Source organism: Porites lutea, chromosome 14 (genome assembly GCF_958299795.1).
Source record: "Porites lutea chromosome 14, jaPorLute2.1, whole genome shotgun sequence".
Classification (NCBI taxonomy): Eukaryota; Metazoa; Cnidaria; class Anthozoa; order Scleractinia; family Poritidae; genus Porites; species Porites lutea.
The window spans coordinates 6,694,275-6,713,496 of NC_133214.1; the positions used below are offsets into that span (position 1 = coordinate 6,694,275).

General features: G+C 40.5%; 3 protein-coding genes across 4 annotated transcripts in view; 2 read left to right on the forward strand and 1 right to left on the reverse strand.

Annotated features, from left to right (window-relative positions):
* LOC140924628 (uncharacterized) overlaps nt 1-19,222 on the forward strand; it is a 302,908-nt gene that overhangs the window by 163,316 nt on the left and 120,370 nt on the right. The gene's annotated exons all lie outside the window — the stretch shown is intronic.
* LOC140924667 (vesicle transport protein USE1-like) lies at nt 1,916-6,948 on the reverse strand. Of its 2 annotated transcripts, XM_073374698.1 has the most exons (7): nt 6,829-6,948; nt 6,660-6,709; nt 6,154-6,232; nt 5,357-5,534; nt 4,995-5,028; nt 3,560-3,725; nt 1,916-2,187 (listed from the first exon to the last, which is right to left on the reverse strand). In XM_073374698.1, the coding sequence occupies exons 1-7, from the start codon at nt 6,937-6,939 to the stop codon at nt 2,008-2,010; spliced, it is 798 nt and encodes a 265-aa protein (XP_073230799.1). In that variant the 5' UTR covers nt 6,940-6,948; the 3' UTR covers nt 1,916-2,007. The 2 variants fall into 2 exon arrangements, with proteins under 2 accessions (XP_073230799.1, XP_073230800.1); XM_073374699.1 differs by lacking the exons at nt 6,154-6,232; nt 6,660-6,709.
* Nucleotides 8,250-13,187, forward strand: LOC140924919 (uncharacterized). The gene has a single exon (XM_073374905.1). It carries the CDS (start codon nt 8,250-8,252, stop codon nt 13,185-13,187), a length of 4,938 nt encoding a protein of 1,645 aa, XP_073231006.1.

The window sequence follows — 19,222 nt, forward strand, 5'->3', positions numbered from 1 at the left end:
GTACCCAAAGTTGAGATGATTCGTACCCAACTGATAATAAACATTTTTAATCATATCTCTCTTAAAACAATCTAAATTAAAAACATTTATATAAATCAGAAGGACTCGTTACCTACACGCGAGTTAGATCAAATTATAACCACCGCTCACTTTCTTTGCGTAGACTCGTGACGCGTGAGCGGCGCCGATACTAGAGGAGGTGAGACTTTCATTAACATACAAGTGAAAAGGACATGATACTTACACGAAATTAGCTTGTTCCCACTTTTCACGGCTGGGTCCAATTTTTTTTCACGGCTGGGTCCAATTTATATGTCGATGTTTGAACTTGTCGAATCATAAACTTTACAAAGTTGTATATAGTCTTTGATTAGTCCACGTTCAGACATGTAGCAAATTCGGACGTAAACAAACACATTTGTTTCGTCCCAGAGTCTCCACCAGTACGTCCTGTCTTGTGGTTAGTTCTGTTTTAGTGAAAGCCTTAACTTAAGCTATGAAAACACACTGTTTACAAAATAAAGACTTGGTTTTTGCATGGGTACGAATCATCTTAGCGTTGGGTACGAATCATCTCAACTTTGGGTACGAATCGTCTGGGTACGAAACGTCCGTGGGTACGAAACGTCCGGTAAGCAGAGAAAACAGAGCAAGTGAAGAACGCAAGTGCACGCGCAGATCGCGTAACACATGGAAATGGAAAGGCAATGGGAGGGGAGAAAACAAGCAACTGTAAAGTTTATTTTTGTTGTGAATTGTTGTTGCTTGGGAGACGTCTATATTTGTTTGACACAAAGCCGTAATTTTGTCATTTACAAGTAAATTCTTTCCCTAACATTAAGTTCCATAGTTAATAATAACGCGTTTTAAAATAAGAGATAAGACTTGCAAGTTGCATTCTCTATTTGAAACTGTAAAGAGAATTGGCTGGGCAATTTATTTACTCCTTTCAGTGACCAACATAGTAAAGGTCTACAGTGTAAATAAATTTTAAAATTTATTGACATACATTTACCTGAGTGAATAATGCTGTGAAGGCAGCAAGAATATAGTAGATTTTTTATACATCAACTTTCGAATAGTAGAGGGCAATCTCAATTCAGTCATTTTCCATTTAAGGGATTGCAAGACATTTGCCTCACCCCTCCCCCCTCCTTACTTTACTCTTTTGCCTTCCCCTCCCTCAGCCTCATTTATCCTTAGGTTTGATTTTCTTTGTTTTAATACTAACTTAGAATGCTTTCTATTTGTCAGAACCGACCAGCCAGACCATTCCTATCATAATGAGAATTTTACTTTTAATCAAAACTATCCAGCTAGATGAGTCACATCCTGAATAGTTTGCATTAAAGAGACAGTTTTCAGCAAACACTCTTTGAAAAAGCCAATTTCATTTTCAAACTGACTAGTCCGATCATGGTTCAGCCACCCAGTACTGACTTTTGGAAATCGCCATTAGTTGCTAGAGGGCTTCTTTGCAGGACTTTCACAGGTTTGATTCCCAGGTGCCCTGACTAATACCCAAGGATTAAAAATAACTGAGAATTGAAGGTACCGCCTTTGTCCTTCAGATGGCTAGACCTTTGTGTGGCTCAGATGACCAAGTAAAATGGCAATGCAGTCATTTGTCCAGTAGGAGATACAAAAATATTGGCCTTTATTAGTACTTCCATGCTGAATTCATTGACACTTAAGTGGTTTCCTCTCCCTATTGGTTCAAACATTCGAAAGGGCTATCCAATAGATAAATCTTTATCCAGCGGGTAAGTATTAGGGAAACAAATATTGCATTATCTACTGGATAAAGATTTATCCAATGGATAGCATTATCCACCTTTCGAACAACTGGGGCCAGAAGAATTTTAACTCTTGATAAATTAAGCACAGTAAGCTGAAACAGTCTTCATAGTTGTTTTATTGCAAATTATTTTCAAATAATATTGTAATCTTTGTACATTCTTGGAACCGTTTTTGTTTGAAGAGTTCTGCTTTAAGGTTATCACTATATCACTTCTTTGGGAAAAGTCTAATAAATATAATCATCCACATAAACACAATACAGACTGTAATTATCATAATCCAAATCCACCAGGAACATGGTGTCTGTGTTAATTCCTCAAGTCTTTCTGATTCTCGTTTTAGTTTCTCAAAATTTGAATCTGCAAGCTTTGTTGACTGCTCCAAGGTCTAAAAAACAAAACACAACATTGAACAGTAAGTTTTTCAAAGTTTATCTCTGTCGTCTGTACATGGAGCCTTCCTAAAATGACCGATTTGTAAATACGCCTTCCTTGTTATTAATGCACCTTTCTATTGTTTTGAACGTTAGTTATTAGTTTCAATAAATTAAACCCCAGGTCACTGAGGTGGAACAAGAGACCCTAATTATGACTTGCTGGTTCTAAAACAATGGAAAAGTACATTAAACAATACCCCTTGGCCCAAGGCCTTGTTAAAAATAATGACCTCAGGCGCTCGGTTTATTTTTAACAAGGCCTTAGGGCTCAGGCATTATCCTTTATATCAGCCGGTTTAAAGCCTTTACTTAAGTCCACATTAACAACCTTTGTTTTGAATAATGCACGTCAACCAAAAGTGGACTTTTTGCATCCTTGGCAGTGGTTTTGCCCAAAATTTGGGTAATTTGTCTCTACAATAGTAAAGAAACTTATTGATACAAATTTACATGGCTGTCACTAAGATTTCAAGTTGCAGGAAACAAGCAGGCAGGGAATCAAACAGGTACAGATTTCATTTGGTTCTATTTTTATTCCATTAAATTTATAACAGTTAGGCCAGGGGTCACCTTGGTAGCTGATCATATTTATGACAGCCTTCAAATTGTGTGCACAAAGCTTGGCATTCAAGGACAATGTGTTTATCATAACACTATTTTCTTCACAACCGTGTATAATAAAACAATTCTTTTTGGATTTGGTTTTTGGGATACCGTATTTCCTTGAATAATAGCTGGGGGTGATTATTTCTTTTTTTGCACCAAAAGGGGGCAATTATTCGAGGGAAGGCAATTATTCGAGGGAGGCGACTATTTCAAATATTGCTGACTAGAAGTCATGCCCTAAATATTATTTTGTTCTATTTTCCCATTAAATAAAAAAATAATCACATCAGATGAAAGAACATTGGCATTTAAAGTGTTCCAAATTTGATTCCTTGATTAATTTTTGCTGTCAATTTCTGTGGCATCAGAGCGGCTTGAATCATCACTGATCAGTTTTGCTGAATCAGACTCCACTTTAGCTCCATCCTCCAAGTTCCACAAAATGGCTATCCCTAGTGGGTGACCACCTATAGAGCTGGGGGAGGCGATTATTTTAAACATTTCCGTCAAAGGGGGGCGATTATTCAAGGCAGGTGATTAATTGAGGGACAGCTATTATTGAAGGAAATACGGTATTTGCAACAATCAAAGTCTCAGTAAGAGTTATCAGCTTCAGCCAATAACATTTACTTGACCTAGTCTGTTTCAGATGTCAGGAAAAGACCTCATCCAATAATTTGTTATTTACTGTTATTAAAGGACAAACATCCTAGTAACCTTGTTATCTTCTTTAATAATGTTGCTGGCCATGACAGATGTATGTTTTATATGCTGAGCCATTTTTATCATTTCCTCTGCTATATTTTCTTGTAAGTTCTGATGGTATTGTAGAACTGAGTCAATGCTTTCATCATTTGCATCACTTTTCTTGTTGCCTGTTAATCTTCAAGAAAAAGGTTTGTCAAAACCAGGTAGCCAGTGTATGGCAGACACTACATGTACAGCCTGCATGGACTAAGGGTGAGTTCCTTTGGGATGATCCAGGTCAGAGATCACTCAGCCATTACCTAGTTTCAAATCAAAAGGGGCTGGGTATAAGTCGGTTTATTATGGGATAAACAACATGAGATCCACATGGTCAGAAAAAGCACGTTGAGGGTATGAAAGTGTGGTGTCGATCGGGCCAATATCGAACAAGATACAGCTATCTGTAAACTTGAAAATCACTTTTATAAGAGATGTACATGTTATGTATGGATTGCTGGTCACCTCGTCCATACATCTATTTATATCGTTCAATATAGGCCCAAAACCAAACTTGAGAATGTTGCTAATTTGCTCTTTCTGACTATATAGGTCTCGTGTTGTTTAGCCCATGATAAACCGACTAATATCCAGCACCTCTCGATTTGAAACCATGCAGTGGTACGTCAAGTGACCTGGTGAATCCTTTCCCAGGGGTGATTCATTGGGTCCTTTGATGTGCTATAATCTGTCAGTGATCACAAGTCACTGATCCTTATTTGGATAATTCAAATGGAACACACTCTGAGGGTTTAGACAATGTGTGGGAAGGAGCTGGAACACGGGCTATAAAAGGCAGATTATTCAACACTAACCAACAATTCATGATGCAGAAAATATTAAGTTGACACCAGTGCAAACTTAAAAAGTCATACTGACTTGCTATCAGGGATTTGTTTCCATTGACTTTTATTTTTGGAGTTTCTACATAATACACCCTGTTTGCCTCCTTACAATTGGTGTCAAAATCAGTTGAGGCACTTTGTCCTAAAGGGGCTTTCTGAGGTTTTACTGACTTCAAAAGGTGAAAATAAAACTTTTCCTCCCCCATCCCCTCCATGCAATGTTGTGCTGCTGTTCAAGCTACTTACAGAAACAAACACCCAACTTTGAATTGTGTAGGGGGGAAGGGTGTGCATTCTTTTGTTCTCTGAAGTTAACCTATTTGAATAATTTTATCACCAATTGAGGCTTTACATATAAATAAAGTTTTTGTTCTCAAAAGCCCTTGGAATTACACAGTTCTCCCAGGAGCATTTGAAGACTATAGTTTATGCCAAGTGTTGCATTGGGAGCAAACAGAGTGATTATGGGGGATTTAAAAATAAAATAAAATAAAGAGTTATTTTTTACAGCGACTAAGGGACCAAACTAGTAATATGCAAGTGAAATAATTATAATCAGTCACCTGTTTCGCACTCCATGACTGTCTTTCTTGTTGTCTGGAAAATAAGCAAGGTTCCTTGTTAACTTTTAATACTAATAAATTAATTAAATTTATCATTCAATTTACTTTGAAAAAACCAAAGTATTTCAAATCATAAAATGACCAGAAACAAGGCAAAATGAATGTGCCATGGTAAGGTGCCCTGAAAGTCCTTAGTTCTGTGAAAATATTGGGCTATTAAGAAAACCTTTGTAATGTGTCGAGGAATGTAAGCCAGTAATGTGCATGATCCTTACAAAAATCAACAAAAATAAATATCAAATAAACTAACTTACAAGTGCATTGTATCAGAAGTGAAATATTTTTAGCTGCATTATTCTCACCTTCTCCCAGAAGTTCACTTCTCATCTCTTTATTAATCTGTGACTTTGCTCTGATATGAAGTTCTTGTGCTCTGTTTACTGTTCGTCCTTTGTCTGCCTCTGTGATCTGTGCATTGGATGTTTGACTCAGTGGACGCACTAACTGCCGACTGGCGAGAAGTTTTTCTGTTGGTGATTTCTACAAAACAAAGTGAAGGTAAGTCTTATTTTACATGGATCTACACTTGTATTCAACTACAATTATAGAAGATTAAAGGGAACAAACCCTTGGAAGAGAGAATTTGAGAGCTTCTAACAAACATAAATATGGTATTTTCAGAGCCAGTAGAAATTGAAGGGTGCCTGGACTTTCCCCTTACGCCTGATGGTGGATTTCCACTGTCCCGTAATTTTTACGTGCATATGCACTTCAGTTTTACTCACATAAATAAAACACAGACAATGTTTGGAAGGTCATGTGTAAACGTAAATGGAATATGAGCGTAACGTGCCAATCAAAAACATATAAACAACTTACCTTTGGCGTGACAGTTTGCTTTAACGGCTGTCAAACTTCAAATGTTTGGCAGCAAAACACGTCATGTCAGGCACCCTATTAGAACATGTTTTATCTCGTGTCCACGCTTAGATGCAACCAACGGTAAAATACTTAATATACAAATGATATACAATTTATTGTACTTGTATATTCTCTGATAAAAAGCATTTCCTAGTTGTTCCTAAACAATATTTTTTCCTATTTGAATGCAACAACAGATGCACATCTTAAGATTTCAAAACACTGATCCCTGTCTCACCATTTTCTGTGTTTGTATTAAACCTTTAAGGAACTCTACTTTCTTGTTGTATTCAGTCATTGCATCTGGACTTGGTTTGCTGTAACATATAAAACATACTTAATATTTAATGTTTTGATTACTTCAAGTAAATGGGAAAAAAAAAACTTAAAATTTAACATTTTGATTATTTCAAAAAATGTATGTTGCATGTGACTCGACAAGCTGATGGAACCAAAATATTTTGATTTCCCAGTTTTTGAAGAGGTACACTTCTTTAATCATAAGAGGCATGACCTGAAATGCTAGCTACACTCATTGGTGATGCGAAAAATTAAACAACCACCAGTATCTTCATTAGAGGTTTTTTTCACCATGTGAATGTTTGCTTTGAATTGAAGAAAGTTTAGTTACAGAGTGACAAAAAAGTGAAACTCGGAAGCTGATACCAGCCAACCACCATGGATGTAGCTTAAATTTATTGCTCGTTTAACTTTTATCTTATTACTCTGCATTTAAAAACTAACCTTTCTGACTTTTTTAGTTCGGCAGTTTGCCTCTGTAACGTTAAAACATACTGCAATATGGAGTAGAAAAATGGTGAAAATTTTTTACAGACAGCTGGGGTCGACAGATTGTTCAAATCCTAGAGAGGTACCAGTAAAAAACAGTTTTTGGATGAATGCTATAACTCACTTTTTCCAACCTCCAGCTTACGTTTTCTTTATTCTCCTGGATTTCTGAGGCCATCGCTTCGCAGCGTTCCAAAAGACGGCGGAAATTGATTTCGAGCTTCGAGGCCGCCATGTTGATAAACCTCACCGCCACTACGTTGTTATTGCGTTACTTTCAGCGGTATCTAGCGCGCGCATGCGCCCGTCTATCATCTTTGTAATTCCATCAATCAATCAATCTTTATTTAAACACGGTAAAATCCATCAGGAATTTAAAAATTAAAGATAACCTAACTATCCTAAACAAAATTCAAAACCTAACTACAACTAATCTAACTAAAACCTGTTTTTCATGAATGCCGTGTATAACATTAAAAATGAACATTAACTAATCTTTTAAATTGACTAAGAGATTCGGCTTCTCTCACATGACAGGGTAGACTGTTCCAGAGAACTGCTCCGCTATAAGTAAAGCTGTTTTTCATGAAATTAGTTCGCGGAAATGGGACAAATAGTTTGTTAACAGAGTCCCTCAGGGAGTAACGCGTTTCATTTCGTTTAACAAACTTAGATGATAAATATTCAGGAACAAGGCCATTTAAAGACTTGTATACCATTATGGATTTCTGTATTTGAAATTGAGTGTTCAAGTCTTTCCAATCGAGTTGTCTAATCAAACGGTTAGCATCAGCATCATAGCTAGAGAAGGTTAAAACGCGAGCGGCACGGTTCTGAAGCTTCTGTAGCCTGTCAAATAATGTTTTACCACAATTACCCCAGACCAGATTGCAATAATCGAATTGAGATTGAATTAATGAGTTGTATATATAGTGAAGGGTAGGTGGAGGGACAAAAGGTCTAATTCTTTTTATTGCTCCAATTCCGGAAGCGACCTTTTTAGATAATTTATCAATGTGTGTTTGCCACCGTAGATTTTCATCAATAAATATTCCAAGCGATTTGACAGAGGAAACGTGTTCTATCGGAACATTATTAATCGAGAGCTCAAGTGGGTTCGACAAAGTACTCAATTTTTGTCTGGAGCCAATTAGCATGAATTCAGTTTTAGAAGTGTTCAAAGTAAGTTTATTAGAAATAAGCCATTTGTTTAGGTTATCTAAATCGTGACTCAGAGTTAACTGTATTGAATTCACATCAACGCCAGCATAAGTAATGTGGGTGTCATCGGCATACATTCTAGGCTGGCACGAAGTAAGGCAGTTTGGCAAGTCATTAATAATGCGGTTCGCGTTCGGTCTTCAGTAAACCCTCGTTAAGACACAGTTTGTTCCTTATTGGCGTGGTGGCAGCGGCTTTTACCCACGTACGGTGGACCCTAACACAAGTGTGGTCGTCTGGAACCTGTGACCCTTATTTTCACGAAGTGCGAAGATCAACAAATCAACTTGAATTCGCCGTAACCGCTCGTGTAGGAAAACCAACATGGCCGCCGCTCCCAGGGCGCCTAAACAATGGCAGCTTACGAAAAACGAGACCATCACCTCGTACGAAAGTTGGAGGCAAAACTTAGTCTACATCTTATCCCTAGACAAGAACTTTGTCCCATTTTTAGAGGCCACATGGCAAAAACAAACCGCCGCCAACCCTCGAAGAGGCCTTACGAATGATGGCACGTCTATACCTGAGGCACAACGACTTACTGCCGCTCAGAAAAATGCCCACCTGGATCTTCTGCTCGGACAGATTGCCAATTTTTGCCCCGTGATCTCCAGGAACTCCATAGTAAAGCACTCTACCTCTCTGAATGACATTTGGCAGAAAATTCGCCAGCATTTTGGGTTCCAGTCCTCCGGAGCCCATTTCCTCGACCTTGCAAGCATCAGCCTTCAAACTGCTGAGCGACCAGAGGACTTATTCCAACGCCTCATGGCCTTCTTCGAAGACAACCTCCTTGCAGTTAATGGTGGCTTAACCCACCACGGTGAGCAGGTGACCGCAGATGAAGATCTTTCCCCATCGCTCGAGAACACTATAGTAGTTCTGTGGCTGCAGCTGATCCACCCTGGCCTACCATTACTGGTAAAGCAGAAGTATGGTTCTGAGTTGCGTAACAAGACCCTTGCCTCACTCAAGCCAGAGATCTCACAAGCACTTAATTCCCTCCTTGATGAACTACGCTCCATAGAGGACACCAAAGCCATGCGTATTAGCAATGTCAACCCCAGACGCACCTCTAATGGCGGACAGGGCCAACCACGCCGCCGTCCATTTGTATCTTGTATTCTCTGCAAAACCGCTGGACGCCCTCACAACACCCATGATCTAATGGAGTGCCGTTACCTGCCTGATCGTGACAGGAGACCATTGGCCCGCTCACGTCTTATAAACGACGATCCTGATGAGTTTGCGACCGGCGACTGTGGCCCTTATGATGAGTGTTGCGATCATGCCCTCCCGCCTGAGCACAGTGATGTACCTACTGCACCTACTGCACTCCGTGTCAGCATCATTCAATCACCTGTTCTCAACACCTTTTACCACGAGCACCCCGTGCAGCTCACCCTTGATACTGGCGCCACGTCTAACATGGTTCGTGCCTCGGCCGCTAAGTTATATGGCCTACCTGTTACCCCAGCTTCTCAGATGGCCCGCCAAGCCGATGGAGTTACCCCTATGGATGTGGTGGGTGAAGTGCATTGCACTCTCACTCGTGGACAGCAAGCATTTGAACTAGACGCCCTAGTTGTTCGCCAACTCGATGTTGACATTTTAGCGGGAAACCCCTTCCTGGCCCGAAACGACATCGGCATCCGTCCTGCCAGGCGCCAAATTGTAATCGGCGGGTCTGACGTAATCCACTATGGTACTGCTTCCAAACACACTACTCAACCAGCTGTGCGACGCACCCAGTCCTTTCTCCTACGCAACCCGCAACGCACAGTTATACTGCCAGGAGAATACGTTCAGCTTGACACCCCTTGTGATTCTGACCCAGATACGTTATGGGCCCTTGAACCCCGACTAGACTGTCCATCCAACACCCCCCTCAAGGCAGAAGGAGCATGGCCCCCACCTCAACAAGTCCTCTCTGTGGACCACGCTGTACGCATAACCAATACGACTGACTCTCCTATACTTCTTCGGACCGGCGAGCAGCTGTGTCATGTAAGGCATGTTATACCTGTTGACAGCATAGACACCACATCTGCCCCTACCTCTACAACCACTACTGCCCCTACCTGCCGCCAGCCCTTCTCCACTAATGTGATCCTTGACCCCGATGGCTGCTTAGACGAGGACATTCGCGACAAGTTCAGAGCACTGAATCTGGAGTTTGATGATGTTTTCAACCCCACTATCTCGAAATATAACGGCGCTAGCGGTACCATTGAAGCTGTTGTCAACATTGGTCCCACACTCCCCCCTCAGCGTAAAGGCAGACTCCCACAGTACAACAGAAGCACCCTTGAGGAATTGCAAGCCAAATTTGACGAGCTCGAAGTGGCTGGTGTGTTTGCCAGACCTGAACAGGTGAACGTACACGTTGAGTACTTGAATACCTCCTTCCTTGTTAAGAAACCCAATGGGGGTAGCAGACTTGTGACATCCTTCGGCGAAGTTGCCCAGTATAGCAAGCCCCAGCCTTCTCTAATGCCTAACGTCGATGGTGTACTGCGTGAAATTGGGAAGTGGGAGTATATAGTTATCTCGGACTTGTTAAAGTCGTTCTATCAAATTCCACTGGCTCACTCTTCCATGAAGTACTGTGGGGTAGCCACACCCTTTAAAGGCATCCGTGTGTATACCCGCTCTGCTATGGGCATGCCTGGGTCGGAAACATGCCTCGAGGAGCTAATGTCTCGAGTTCTGGGTGACCTAATTCAAGAGGGTTGTGTTGCCAAAATTGCTGATGACCTGTACGTTGGTGGGAGCAACCCTACAGATGTCCTTCATAATTGGCGGCGCGTTCTTTCCTTGCTTCAACGCAACAATCTTCGTCTCTCCGCGCCCAAAACACTCATCTGTCCCAGAAAGGCCACCGTGTTGGGTTGGGTATGGTCTAACGGCACCATACAGGCTAGCCCCCACAAGTTAGCCGCATTATCCTCTGTTGACCCTCCTACTACTGTTCAAGGCCTACGATCTTTCGTTGGTGCATACAAGGTGCTCAGCCGAGTACTCCCTAAGTTCGCTGAATTGCTGGACCCCTTGGATCAGGCCACCGCTGGAAAGGAATCTCGAGAAAGACTAGTGTGGTCCGATGAGTTACTCCTGTCTTTCAAGTCCGCCCAACTTGCCTTGGAAAACCACAAGACCATCACAATCCCCCAACCCCGCGACGCTTTGTGGATCGTGACAGACGGTTCTGTGAAGAATAGAGGCATCGCAGCCACACTCTACACCCACCGGAACGGTAAACTGCTGTTGGCTGGTTTTTTCAGCGCGAAACTGCGAAAGCATCAAGTGACCTGGCTACCGTGTGAGATCGAAGCTCTGGCCATAGCTTCCTCCATCAAGCACTTCGCCCCTTACATTATCCAGTCATCCCATACAACCGAAGTTCTGACGGACAGTAGGCCTTGTGTCCAAGCCTACGATAAGCTTAGGAGAGGAGAGTTCTCAGCCAGCTCCAGAGTTACCACCTTCCTGTCTACAGTCAGCCGCTATTCTGTCCATGTGCGCCACATTGCAGGTGTTGAAAACCTCCCCTCAGACTTCGCCAGCAGACACCCAAGAGAATGCTTGGACTCCAGCTGTCAGATTTGTCGCTTTATTGCGGAGTTGGAAGATTCTGTTGTGCGCAGCATCTCCGTGAGCGAAGTCCTAGAGGGTTCTGTTCGAATGCCCTTCACCAGCCGCGCCGCATGGCAAGCTACCCAGCTGGAATGCCCTCACCTCCGGCGAACCCATTCTCACCTCAGTCAAGGTACCCGACCTTCAAAGAAGGCTACCAAAATAATTGATGTCAAACGCTATCTTCAGGACGTCGTCATCGCCACTGATGGTCTTCTCGTTGTCAAAGACCACCCGCCTTTCCAGCCCCCTCGCGATCGCATTGTTGTCCCTCGCACTGTTCTTGATGGACTCCTGACAGCCCTTCACATCCGTTTCAGTCATCCTTCCAAGTACCAAACCAAGCGCCTTTTTAGCAGGTACTTCTTTGCTCTGGACCTTGACAAAGCAATTGAGACTGTCTCTTCCTGCTGTCACACCTGTCAATCTCTGAAGACTATCCCTAAACACCTGCACCCGCAGTCTTCTGCCGATGCTCCTCCTACCATTGGCGTATCATTTGCAGCTGATGTCGCTAAGCGTCATCGTCAACTGATCATGGTTCTAAGGGAAACAGTGTCTTCGTACACCGTGTCTTCCTTCATCGCGAGTGAAAAACTCGAAGACCTCCGCAATGCCATCATCATGCTCTGCTCTCAGCTCCGTTCCCTTCGCGACGGAGGGGTGATCGTCCGCGTTGATCCTGCCCCTGGCTTCTCCGCCCTTGCCAAAGACAGAGTACTCCTCTCTTATGGGATCACCCTGGAGGTTGGTAGGCCCAAAAACCCTAACAAGAATCCTGTGGCTGAGCGCGCAATCGAAGAGCTAGGCTTGGAGATCCTCAACTTGTCTCCTGAGGGAGGCCCCGTCTCTCAAACTACGCTGTCCTTAGCAACGGCCAATATAAACTCCCGCATCCGCCGTGATGGCCTCTCAGCTCTTGAGTTGTGGACGCAACGCGACCAGCTCACTGGAGCGCAGCTTCCAATTGTCGACCGCCAGATTATTCTCAGTCAAAACTTTTCCCGCCAGCAGAATCACATGCCGAGTGCTAAGTCCAAGGCCCATGGCTTTACCAAAGCCTCCATCCCCACTGTCCTTGTTGGTGACCTTGTTTTCATCAAAGGTGACAAAGACAAACTGAAAGCCCGCGACAAGTATCTTGTGATCGGCATCGATAAAGACCTTTTCTGTCAGCTCCGCAAGTTTACCAGTTCACAGTTCCGCAGTAAGGTCTACACCATTCCTATGTGTGACTGCTACCCTGTCACCCCAACTGTCCTAGCTCAGACTCCACAAGGACCCATCCGTGGCCAGACCGAATCCACTGCTTCTGACTCTGACGATGATCCTGTTCCCGTCGTCCCTTCACTAAGACCCCCTACAGTGCTTGGTTCTCCACCAGTGGATACCTATACTGTTCCGGTACACCACTCAGTGTCTCCAGCTCATTCTCCGCTACCCGCCCAGGAACACCCCCCAATTCCTGAAGTCATTATGCCTTCTCGGAGTCCTCCACAAACTCCCCTGGACCCCTCTTTTACTGCTGATGCACAGCCGACGCCTGCTGCTGTTATCCCCACTAGGAAATCTGACCGCTCGCGGAAAGCCCCATTTTGGCACAATAAGGACTGGGACTTTGACTAATAACTCTGCCGTGTACTCTCTAGCCGTAACTACGGTCTTTACCATGAACTGCGTATTTTATTAGCTCACTCGTACCTTATCATAAGGGGGAATACACCCCACCGTTACATTCAGTTTCATATTTATTCTAGCTCTTTCATTACTTTTAGCCGTTGTTATCCTATGCGGTTTTAGTCTAGTGCTCGTATCAGTTCTGCCTATTGTTCATGTTTTGCTTCTTAGTTAGGGTAGGAAAGAAGGAGGAGGCAATCACGCCACTACGTTGTTATTGCGTTACTTTCAGCGGTATCTAGCGCGCGCATGCGCCCGTCTATCATCTTTGTAATTCCATGCGGTTCGCGTTCGGTCTTCAGTAAACCCTCGTTAAGACACAGTTTGTTCCTTATTGGCGCACTATGTACTTTGTGGAAGAAAAATATGTGTTCGTCCTACGACCGCAAAGCATTTATTACGATACGAGTGGAAGCAAATATCCTTGTAACGAGGTTTTTTTAATCAGTTGGGCCCAGTTGTTCGAAGGCCGATTAGCGCTAACCCAGGGTTAAATTTTAACCCGGTTTTTTTCTTTTGTTCAAAAACATTTCCCGGATAATTTTCTCTATTCTTCTTAGAGCATCCAATCACCAAATTGTAGGCAAAAAGAATAGAACTGAATTTGCTTTTTAAGCTTTCATATCTGAATACAAATTTCGCACTAACCCTGGGCAAGAGCCAAAATAGTCCTATTATGGCTCTTGCCCTGGGTTATCTTAACCCTGCTCTGAACAACCCGGCCCTGAGGTCTGAAGTCTGTCCCCGAAAAAACGCTGAAATCCTTCTTTTTTTAAATTCTTGTATCTGAGCTACATGATAAAACGCCTAGAAAGTCTCGAAATAAAGTGGTTTATGTTTTAAATAAAAACGAAAACAAGCCTGGCCATCCTTTTAAAGGGGTTTTAAAATAAGTTATGATTTCGGCCAAAATTTAAAATTTGTTGCTCTTCTGCTTTTGAGTATGATAGCCCTAAAAAACGTTTGGCAACAGGGGCGGATCCAGGATTTTTTTTAGGAGGGGGTGCACTCGTCTCCTGCTCTACTTCAATACCAATAAACTACATAGTTTTATTTTTTTGCAGAATACCAGTTGTATTAGAAAACCGCAGGTCATCTCAGGGAGGGGTGCGCACCCCCTGCACCCTCCCCCTAGATCCGCCCCTAGGCAATGTTTCACTTTAATAAGAAGCTTTTTAGACAATAAAAACGTCGATTTTACAAAGTCGCCATCCTAAATTAACTTTTAAAAAAATTGCAAATTTCTGACCAAAATCATGCGTTAACCAGTTAGAAAATTGGGATTTTTGGCCTTATGACAGGTTCTCATTTTTTATAGTCGAACAAAGTTTGAAAAGTTTCTGTTTCCTTTTTATCTAGAACCTCTTTGAGAAATTGCGATTTTTGGCCTTATGAAAAGTTCTCATTTTTTACTCCAGATCATCAAGAAACTCTATTTTTAAGCTTATTTTGGCAAAAACAAATAAAAAATTTTTTAAATTTTTTTTACCAAAATCATGGGTTAGCCCCTTAGTGGTCTAAAAAGGTTTCCTTTTTATTTATAACATCAAGAAACTCTATTTTCAATTTTTTTAAAAATCCAAAAATAAACAATGAAAAATTTTAACCCCTTTTGAAAATTGCGGTTTTTGGCCTTATAAAAAGATTTTTTTGTTTAGAACATAAAGAAACTTTTTTTAAGGGTATTTTGAGAAGAAGCAAATAAAAATGTTTTAGAATTTTTTGGACTAAAATCGTGGGTTACCCCTTGCAAAAACTGCGATTTTTGGCCTTATGAAAAGTTCCTATTTTTGTAGCCTAAAAAGTTTTCCTTTGTATATAGGACATCAAGAAACTCTATTTTAAAGCTTTTTTTGGCAAAAACGAAAACAGAAAAATTTTAGATATTTTTTACCAAATCGTGGGTTAAACCCTTTGGAAAATTGCGATTTTTGGCCTTATAAAAAGATCCCATTTTGTGGTCTAAAAAGGTTTCTTTTTTGTTTAAAACTTGACGACACTTTTTTTAAGCGTATTTTACGAAAAATCAAATACAATTTTTTGCAATTTTTTTGGCCAAAATCGTGGGTTACCCCTTTTGGAGAATTGCGATTAATTGGCCTTATGAAAAGTGAGCATTTTTTTGGTCTAAAAATATTTCCTTTTTATTTAGAACACAAAGAAACTTTATTTTTAAGATTATTTTGGGGAAAAACAAATAAAGAAAAAAATTTGAATTTTTGGATTAAAATCGTGGATTAACCCCTTTGGAAAATTGCGAATCTTTGGCCTTATAAAAATCTTCCATTTTAGTGGTCTAAAAAAGTTTCCTTTTTATTTCTGAACATCAAGAAAATCTATATTTAAGCTTATTTTGGCGAAAAACAAATAAAGAAAAAATATGAATTTTTTGACCAAAATCGTGGGTTAACCCTTTTGGAAAACTGGGATTTTTGGCCTTATGAAAATTTCTCATTTTTGTGGTCTAAAAAGGTGTCTTTTTTATTTAGAAGACAAGGGAACTCACTTCTTAGCTTATTTTGACAAAAAAATTAAATTTTTCTTTGGATTGTTGGACCTAAATTGTGGGTTAACCCCTTTGGAAAATTGTAATTTTTGACTTTATGAAAAGTTCTCATTTTTGTGGTCTAAAAAGGTTTCTTTTATATTTAGAACATCAAGAAACTCTATTTTCAAGCTTTTTTAATCGAAAAACAAACAAAGAAAATTTTAAATTTTTTGACACAAGTCGCGGGTTAACCCCTTTTGAAAATTGCGATTTTTGGCCTTTTGAAAAGTTCCAATTTTGTGGTCTAAAAAGGTTTCTTTTTTTATTTAGAACATCAAGAAACGCTATACAGCTCAAGGAACTTGTGTTGACCACAATCACAACAGGAGCAAAAGAACAGTCAGTTTGAGCACTGACTTTTTATATAAGTTGTGTATCCTAGATTTACAGACATCTAGGAAGCACTTGAGGATTGATGATCACAACAAGTGTAGAGAAACAGTCAGTATGATAACTGAATGAGAATGCATGTTGGCCGGCTCTTCTGGGTTTTGTAAGGTTTGGTGGTGGGCTGTCCAACAGCCAGGTTGACACCGTAGCAAAAAGGGCAGCCATCAGGCATCATAAGCACCCAACCACAGTCAGCCATTATCTTGAGGCTGCTGTGTTTTGTGATTAAGGAGTTTGATCCTGGCGGAGAACAATCTCTTTTTTCTAATATCTACTTGTCTAACAAATTGCATAATTCCTCTTCTGATGAGTTAATAAGATTCGGAAGATTCGGAAACTCTTACAGCATTACGGAATTTGCCGACAACAATCGTTTAGGACGGTTTCGGCTTAATAGAAGACGGTATTTTGGCAGTACTTGCGAGTTGTTCCACGACCGGTTCTACCATGCATAAATTCTACTTCACAAGAAGGCGTTGATTTAGTTTCTTTTCATCGAAGCGCGTATTCTAGCTCATTTTCTTTTAGAGTGTTTGAAAATTAATTCATGATTAAATCAAAGGTAACAATAGAACTAGATTAGATTTCGTTTTCTTCTTGTTTTAATTTGAACGAAGTGAATTTTGATCTTAATGGGAACTCGTCATTCAGCTGTAATTTGAACAAATTAGTATTGCCTTTATAAAAATGAAGCGACAGTGCAAATAAAACTGGAACACTATCCTTTTGTTGTTTTACTAGCTTGTCGGCTACTCTTGTCTAAAAGAGTTTTTAGGGTGTCATGTTCTTTTTCATTTAACGTTTCTTGGAAACTGTCCACCTACCCCTTCCCTAAGCCAGCATTAACACTTACTTCTTACTTAAGGCAAATGTTGGCTTAGGGGAGGGGTAGGTGGGCAGTTTCCTGCAAACGTATGATGATCCCTTTACCCAAACACTTGTAGAGTTATGGAGAATATATGAAACAAATTTTATCAGGGAGTACTAACTACAACATTTTCTTTGGTGATTTTTGAAGGCATACCATAAGTTAAAACTTGAAAATGTTGGCTCAACTTTGTCAAGTTTCAATCCATGTCCATCCTTGCCATCCGTTGTCAACAGGAAACAGTTTCAGTACCTAAATATAGTCTTATAACAAATGTGTACCCTTGTTTTTGGAATTCAAGTGACGCGAATCAGGTTTAAGCTTATTAAAATGATAGCAAACAGATCTCAGGTGGAAAACTCACAAGTATAGGGCCAATCACGTCCCTACTGAGTTGCGAAAGCTCCGCCTCTGAGGAGATGTGAATTCTGATGTCCTTTGAATATTCCAACTACGAAATCCTAGAAAACCTTATCATCTGAGATATCTATAGATGATTTTCCGATAGAAATCGATAACGATTTTTTATCGATATCGATTTTGTTAATCGATAATAATCGGTAAATTATTTCGAATTTTTGACCAAAATCATGGGTTAACACCTTTGGAATAATGAAATATAGTTAAAAATGCAAATTTTTCGACTATCTGAAAATGGCATTTTTATCCGGTTTAAAAAGCCTTCTTTTTTATAAAAAAAAAATTATAAAAATATATATCTAGGCCTGTTTCAAAGGAAAACAGACACGAAAGAAACTTTAACTTTTTGCCCAAAATCATGGGTTAACTCCTTTGGAAAAATGGAAATTTTCCGACTATGTGAAAATGACATTTTTAAGGTCTAAAAAGCCTTCTTTTTCATACTACAACATCACATAACTCAATTTTTTTGACTATATGAAAATGACATTTTTTGGTCTAAAAAGCTTCCTTTTCTATACACAACATCATAAAAATACATGTTTAGGCCTTTTTCAAAGAAAAACAGACTCGAAAGAAATTTCGCATTTTTGACCAAACTTTGAAAAAATGCAAATTTTTCGATTATGTGAAAATGACATTTTTGTAGTCTAATATATGTATCCAAGTCATGTAGAATTGTAGAGCAGAATCAAAGGTAAGATTTGATAATTATAAAGGAGGAACGAAAGTCTAAGCCTATTTTGGCTAGTGCATGCACACCCCGGGGTGGGGGGGGGGGGCACTTGGGTATTTTTTGGGTGGGTATGTGCCGCCCGGGACTCCAAATTGGCAGCCCGTTTTTCAAAAAAATTCCCCTAAAATTGATACCCCGTTCTAGAAATGGGCCAATTTTTTATACTCCGTTCTAGAAAGTTCGTAAATTGAAATAGCCCTGTTATTTTTTAAAAGATATTTCTTTATTTGTTCGACTTATACATCAAATAATAAATGCTTCTTCATAATCAGCAACAATTTTAAGCAGAAGATATAAAGGCCGTGATCCACAATTTTTTATACCCCGTTCTAGAAACGCCTCTGAAATGGATACCCCGTTCTAAATCAGGAGCTTCAAAATCACGACCCCGTTGGGCGGCACATACCCGTATAGGTAATGTATGGAAGTATCCCCCCCCCCCCCCCCTTTGGGATGCACACGAACCAATGATATCTTTCGTAAAAGAGCTAAATACTTAGTAACATCTATCTGGACATGATGTAGTTTGCAGTGATGTAATTATTATTTCTTCGCTGCCTTACAAATCATATTGAGTCTCATAAATTGTCCCCCGGTCGTGTAAATATAGGAGCTTCAGGACCTACAACGAAATATAATAGCCAAACTTTGCGTTACTTCCTGTTGTCTCCAAATTTGGCGCACAAATAGATTTGGCTAATCCCAGACCCCGATGGGTTCTACCATTTTTTGAAAACTGAGAAATGCTACAAGGAGTTTGTTGCGGGTTTTGCAAAGAATGAAAGCTTGTATCGACGAATTTTGACCAAATACAAGTGAAGCAAATTATTTTGAAGGATTCTGGCGGATAAGAAGCAAAAATCGAGGTAAGAAAACAGTATAGAGAATCTTTGCGTGCAATTCGCCGAGCCGGCCATGTCTTCCACACATACTCTTTGGTACTCTTCAAACGCGAGGAATTCCTTCCCGCTTAGCTTTTTTGCCTTCAAAGCCTTGTTTATTTTGATGAATTCTATCAGCAA

Coding starts and splice junctions, on each gene's coding strand:
- LOC140924667 (XM_073374698.1), bottom strand. CDS start 6,939: ATGGCGGCCTCGAAGCTCGAAATCAATTTCCGCCGTCTTTTGGAACGC. Junction 6,710..6,828: donor TAAGCTGGAGGTTGGAAAAA/GTGAGTTATAGC, acceptor TCCATATTGCAG/TATGTTTTAACGTTACAGAG. Junction 3,726..4,994: donor AGTCATGGAGTGCGAAACAG/GTGACTGATTAT, acceptor TTTTTCTTGAAG/ATTAACAGGCAACAAGAAAA.
- LOC140924919 (XM_073374905.1), top strand. CDS start 8,250: ATGGCCGCCGCTCCCAGGGCGCCTAAACAATGGCAGCTTACGAAAAAC.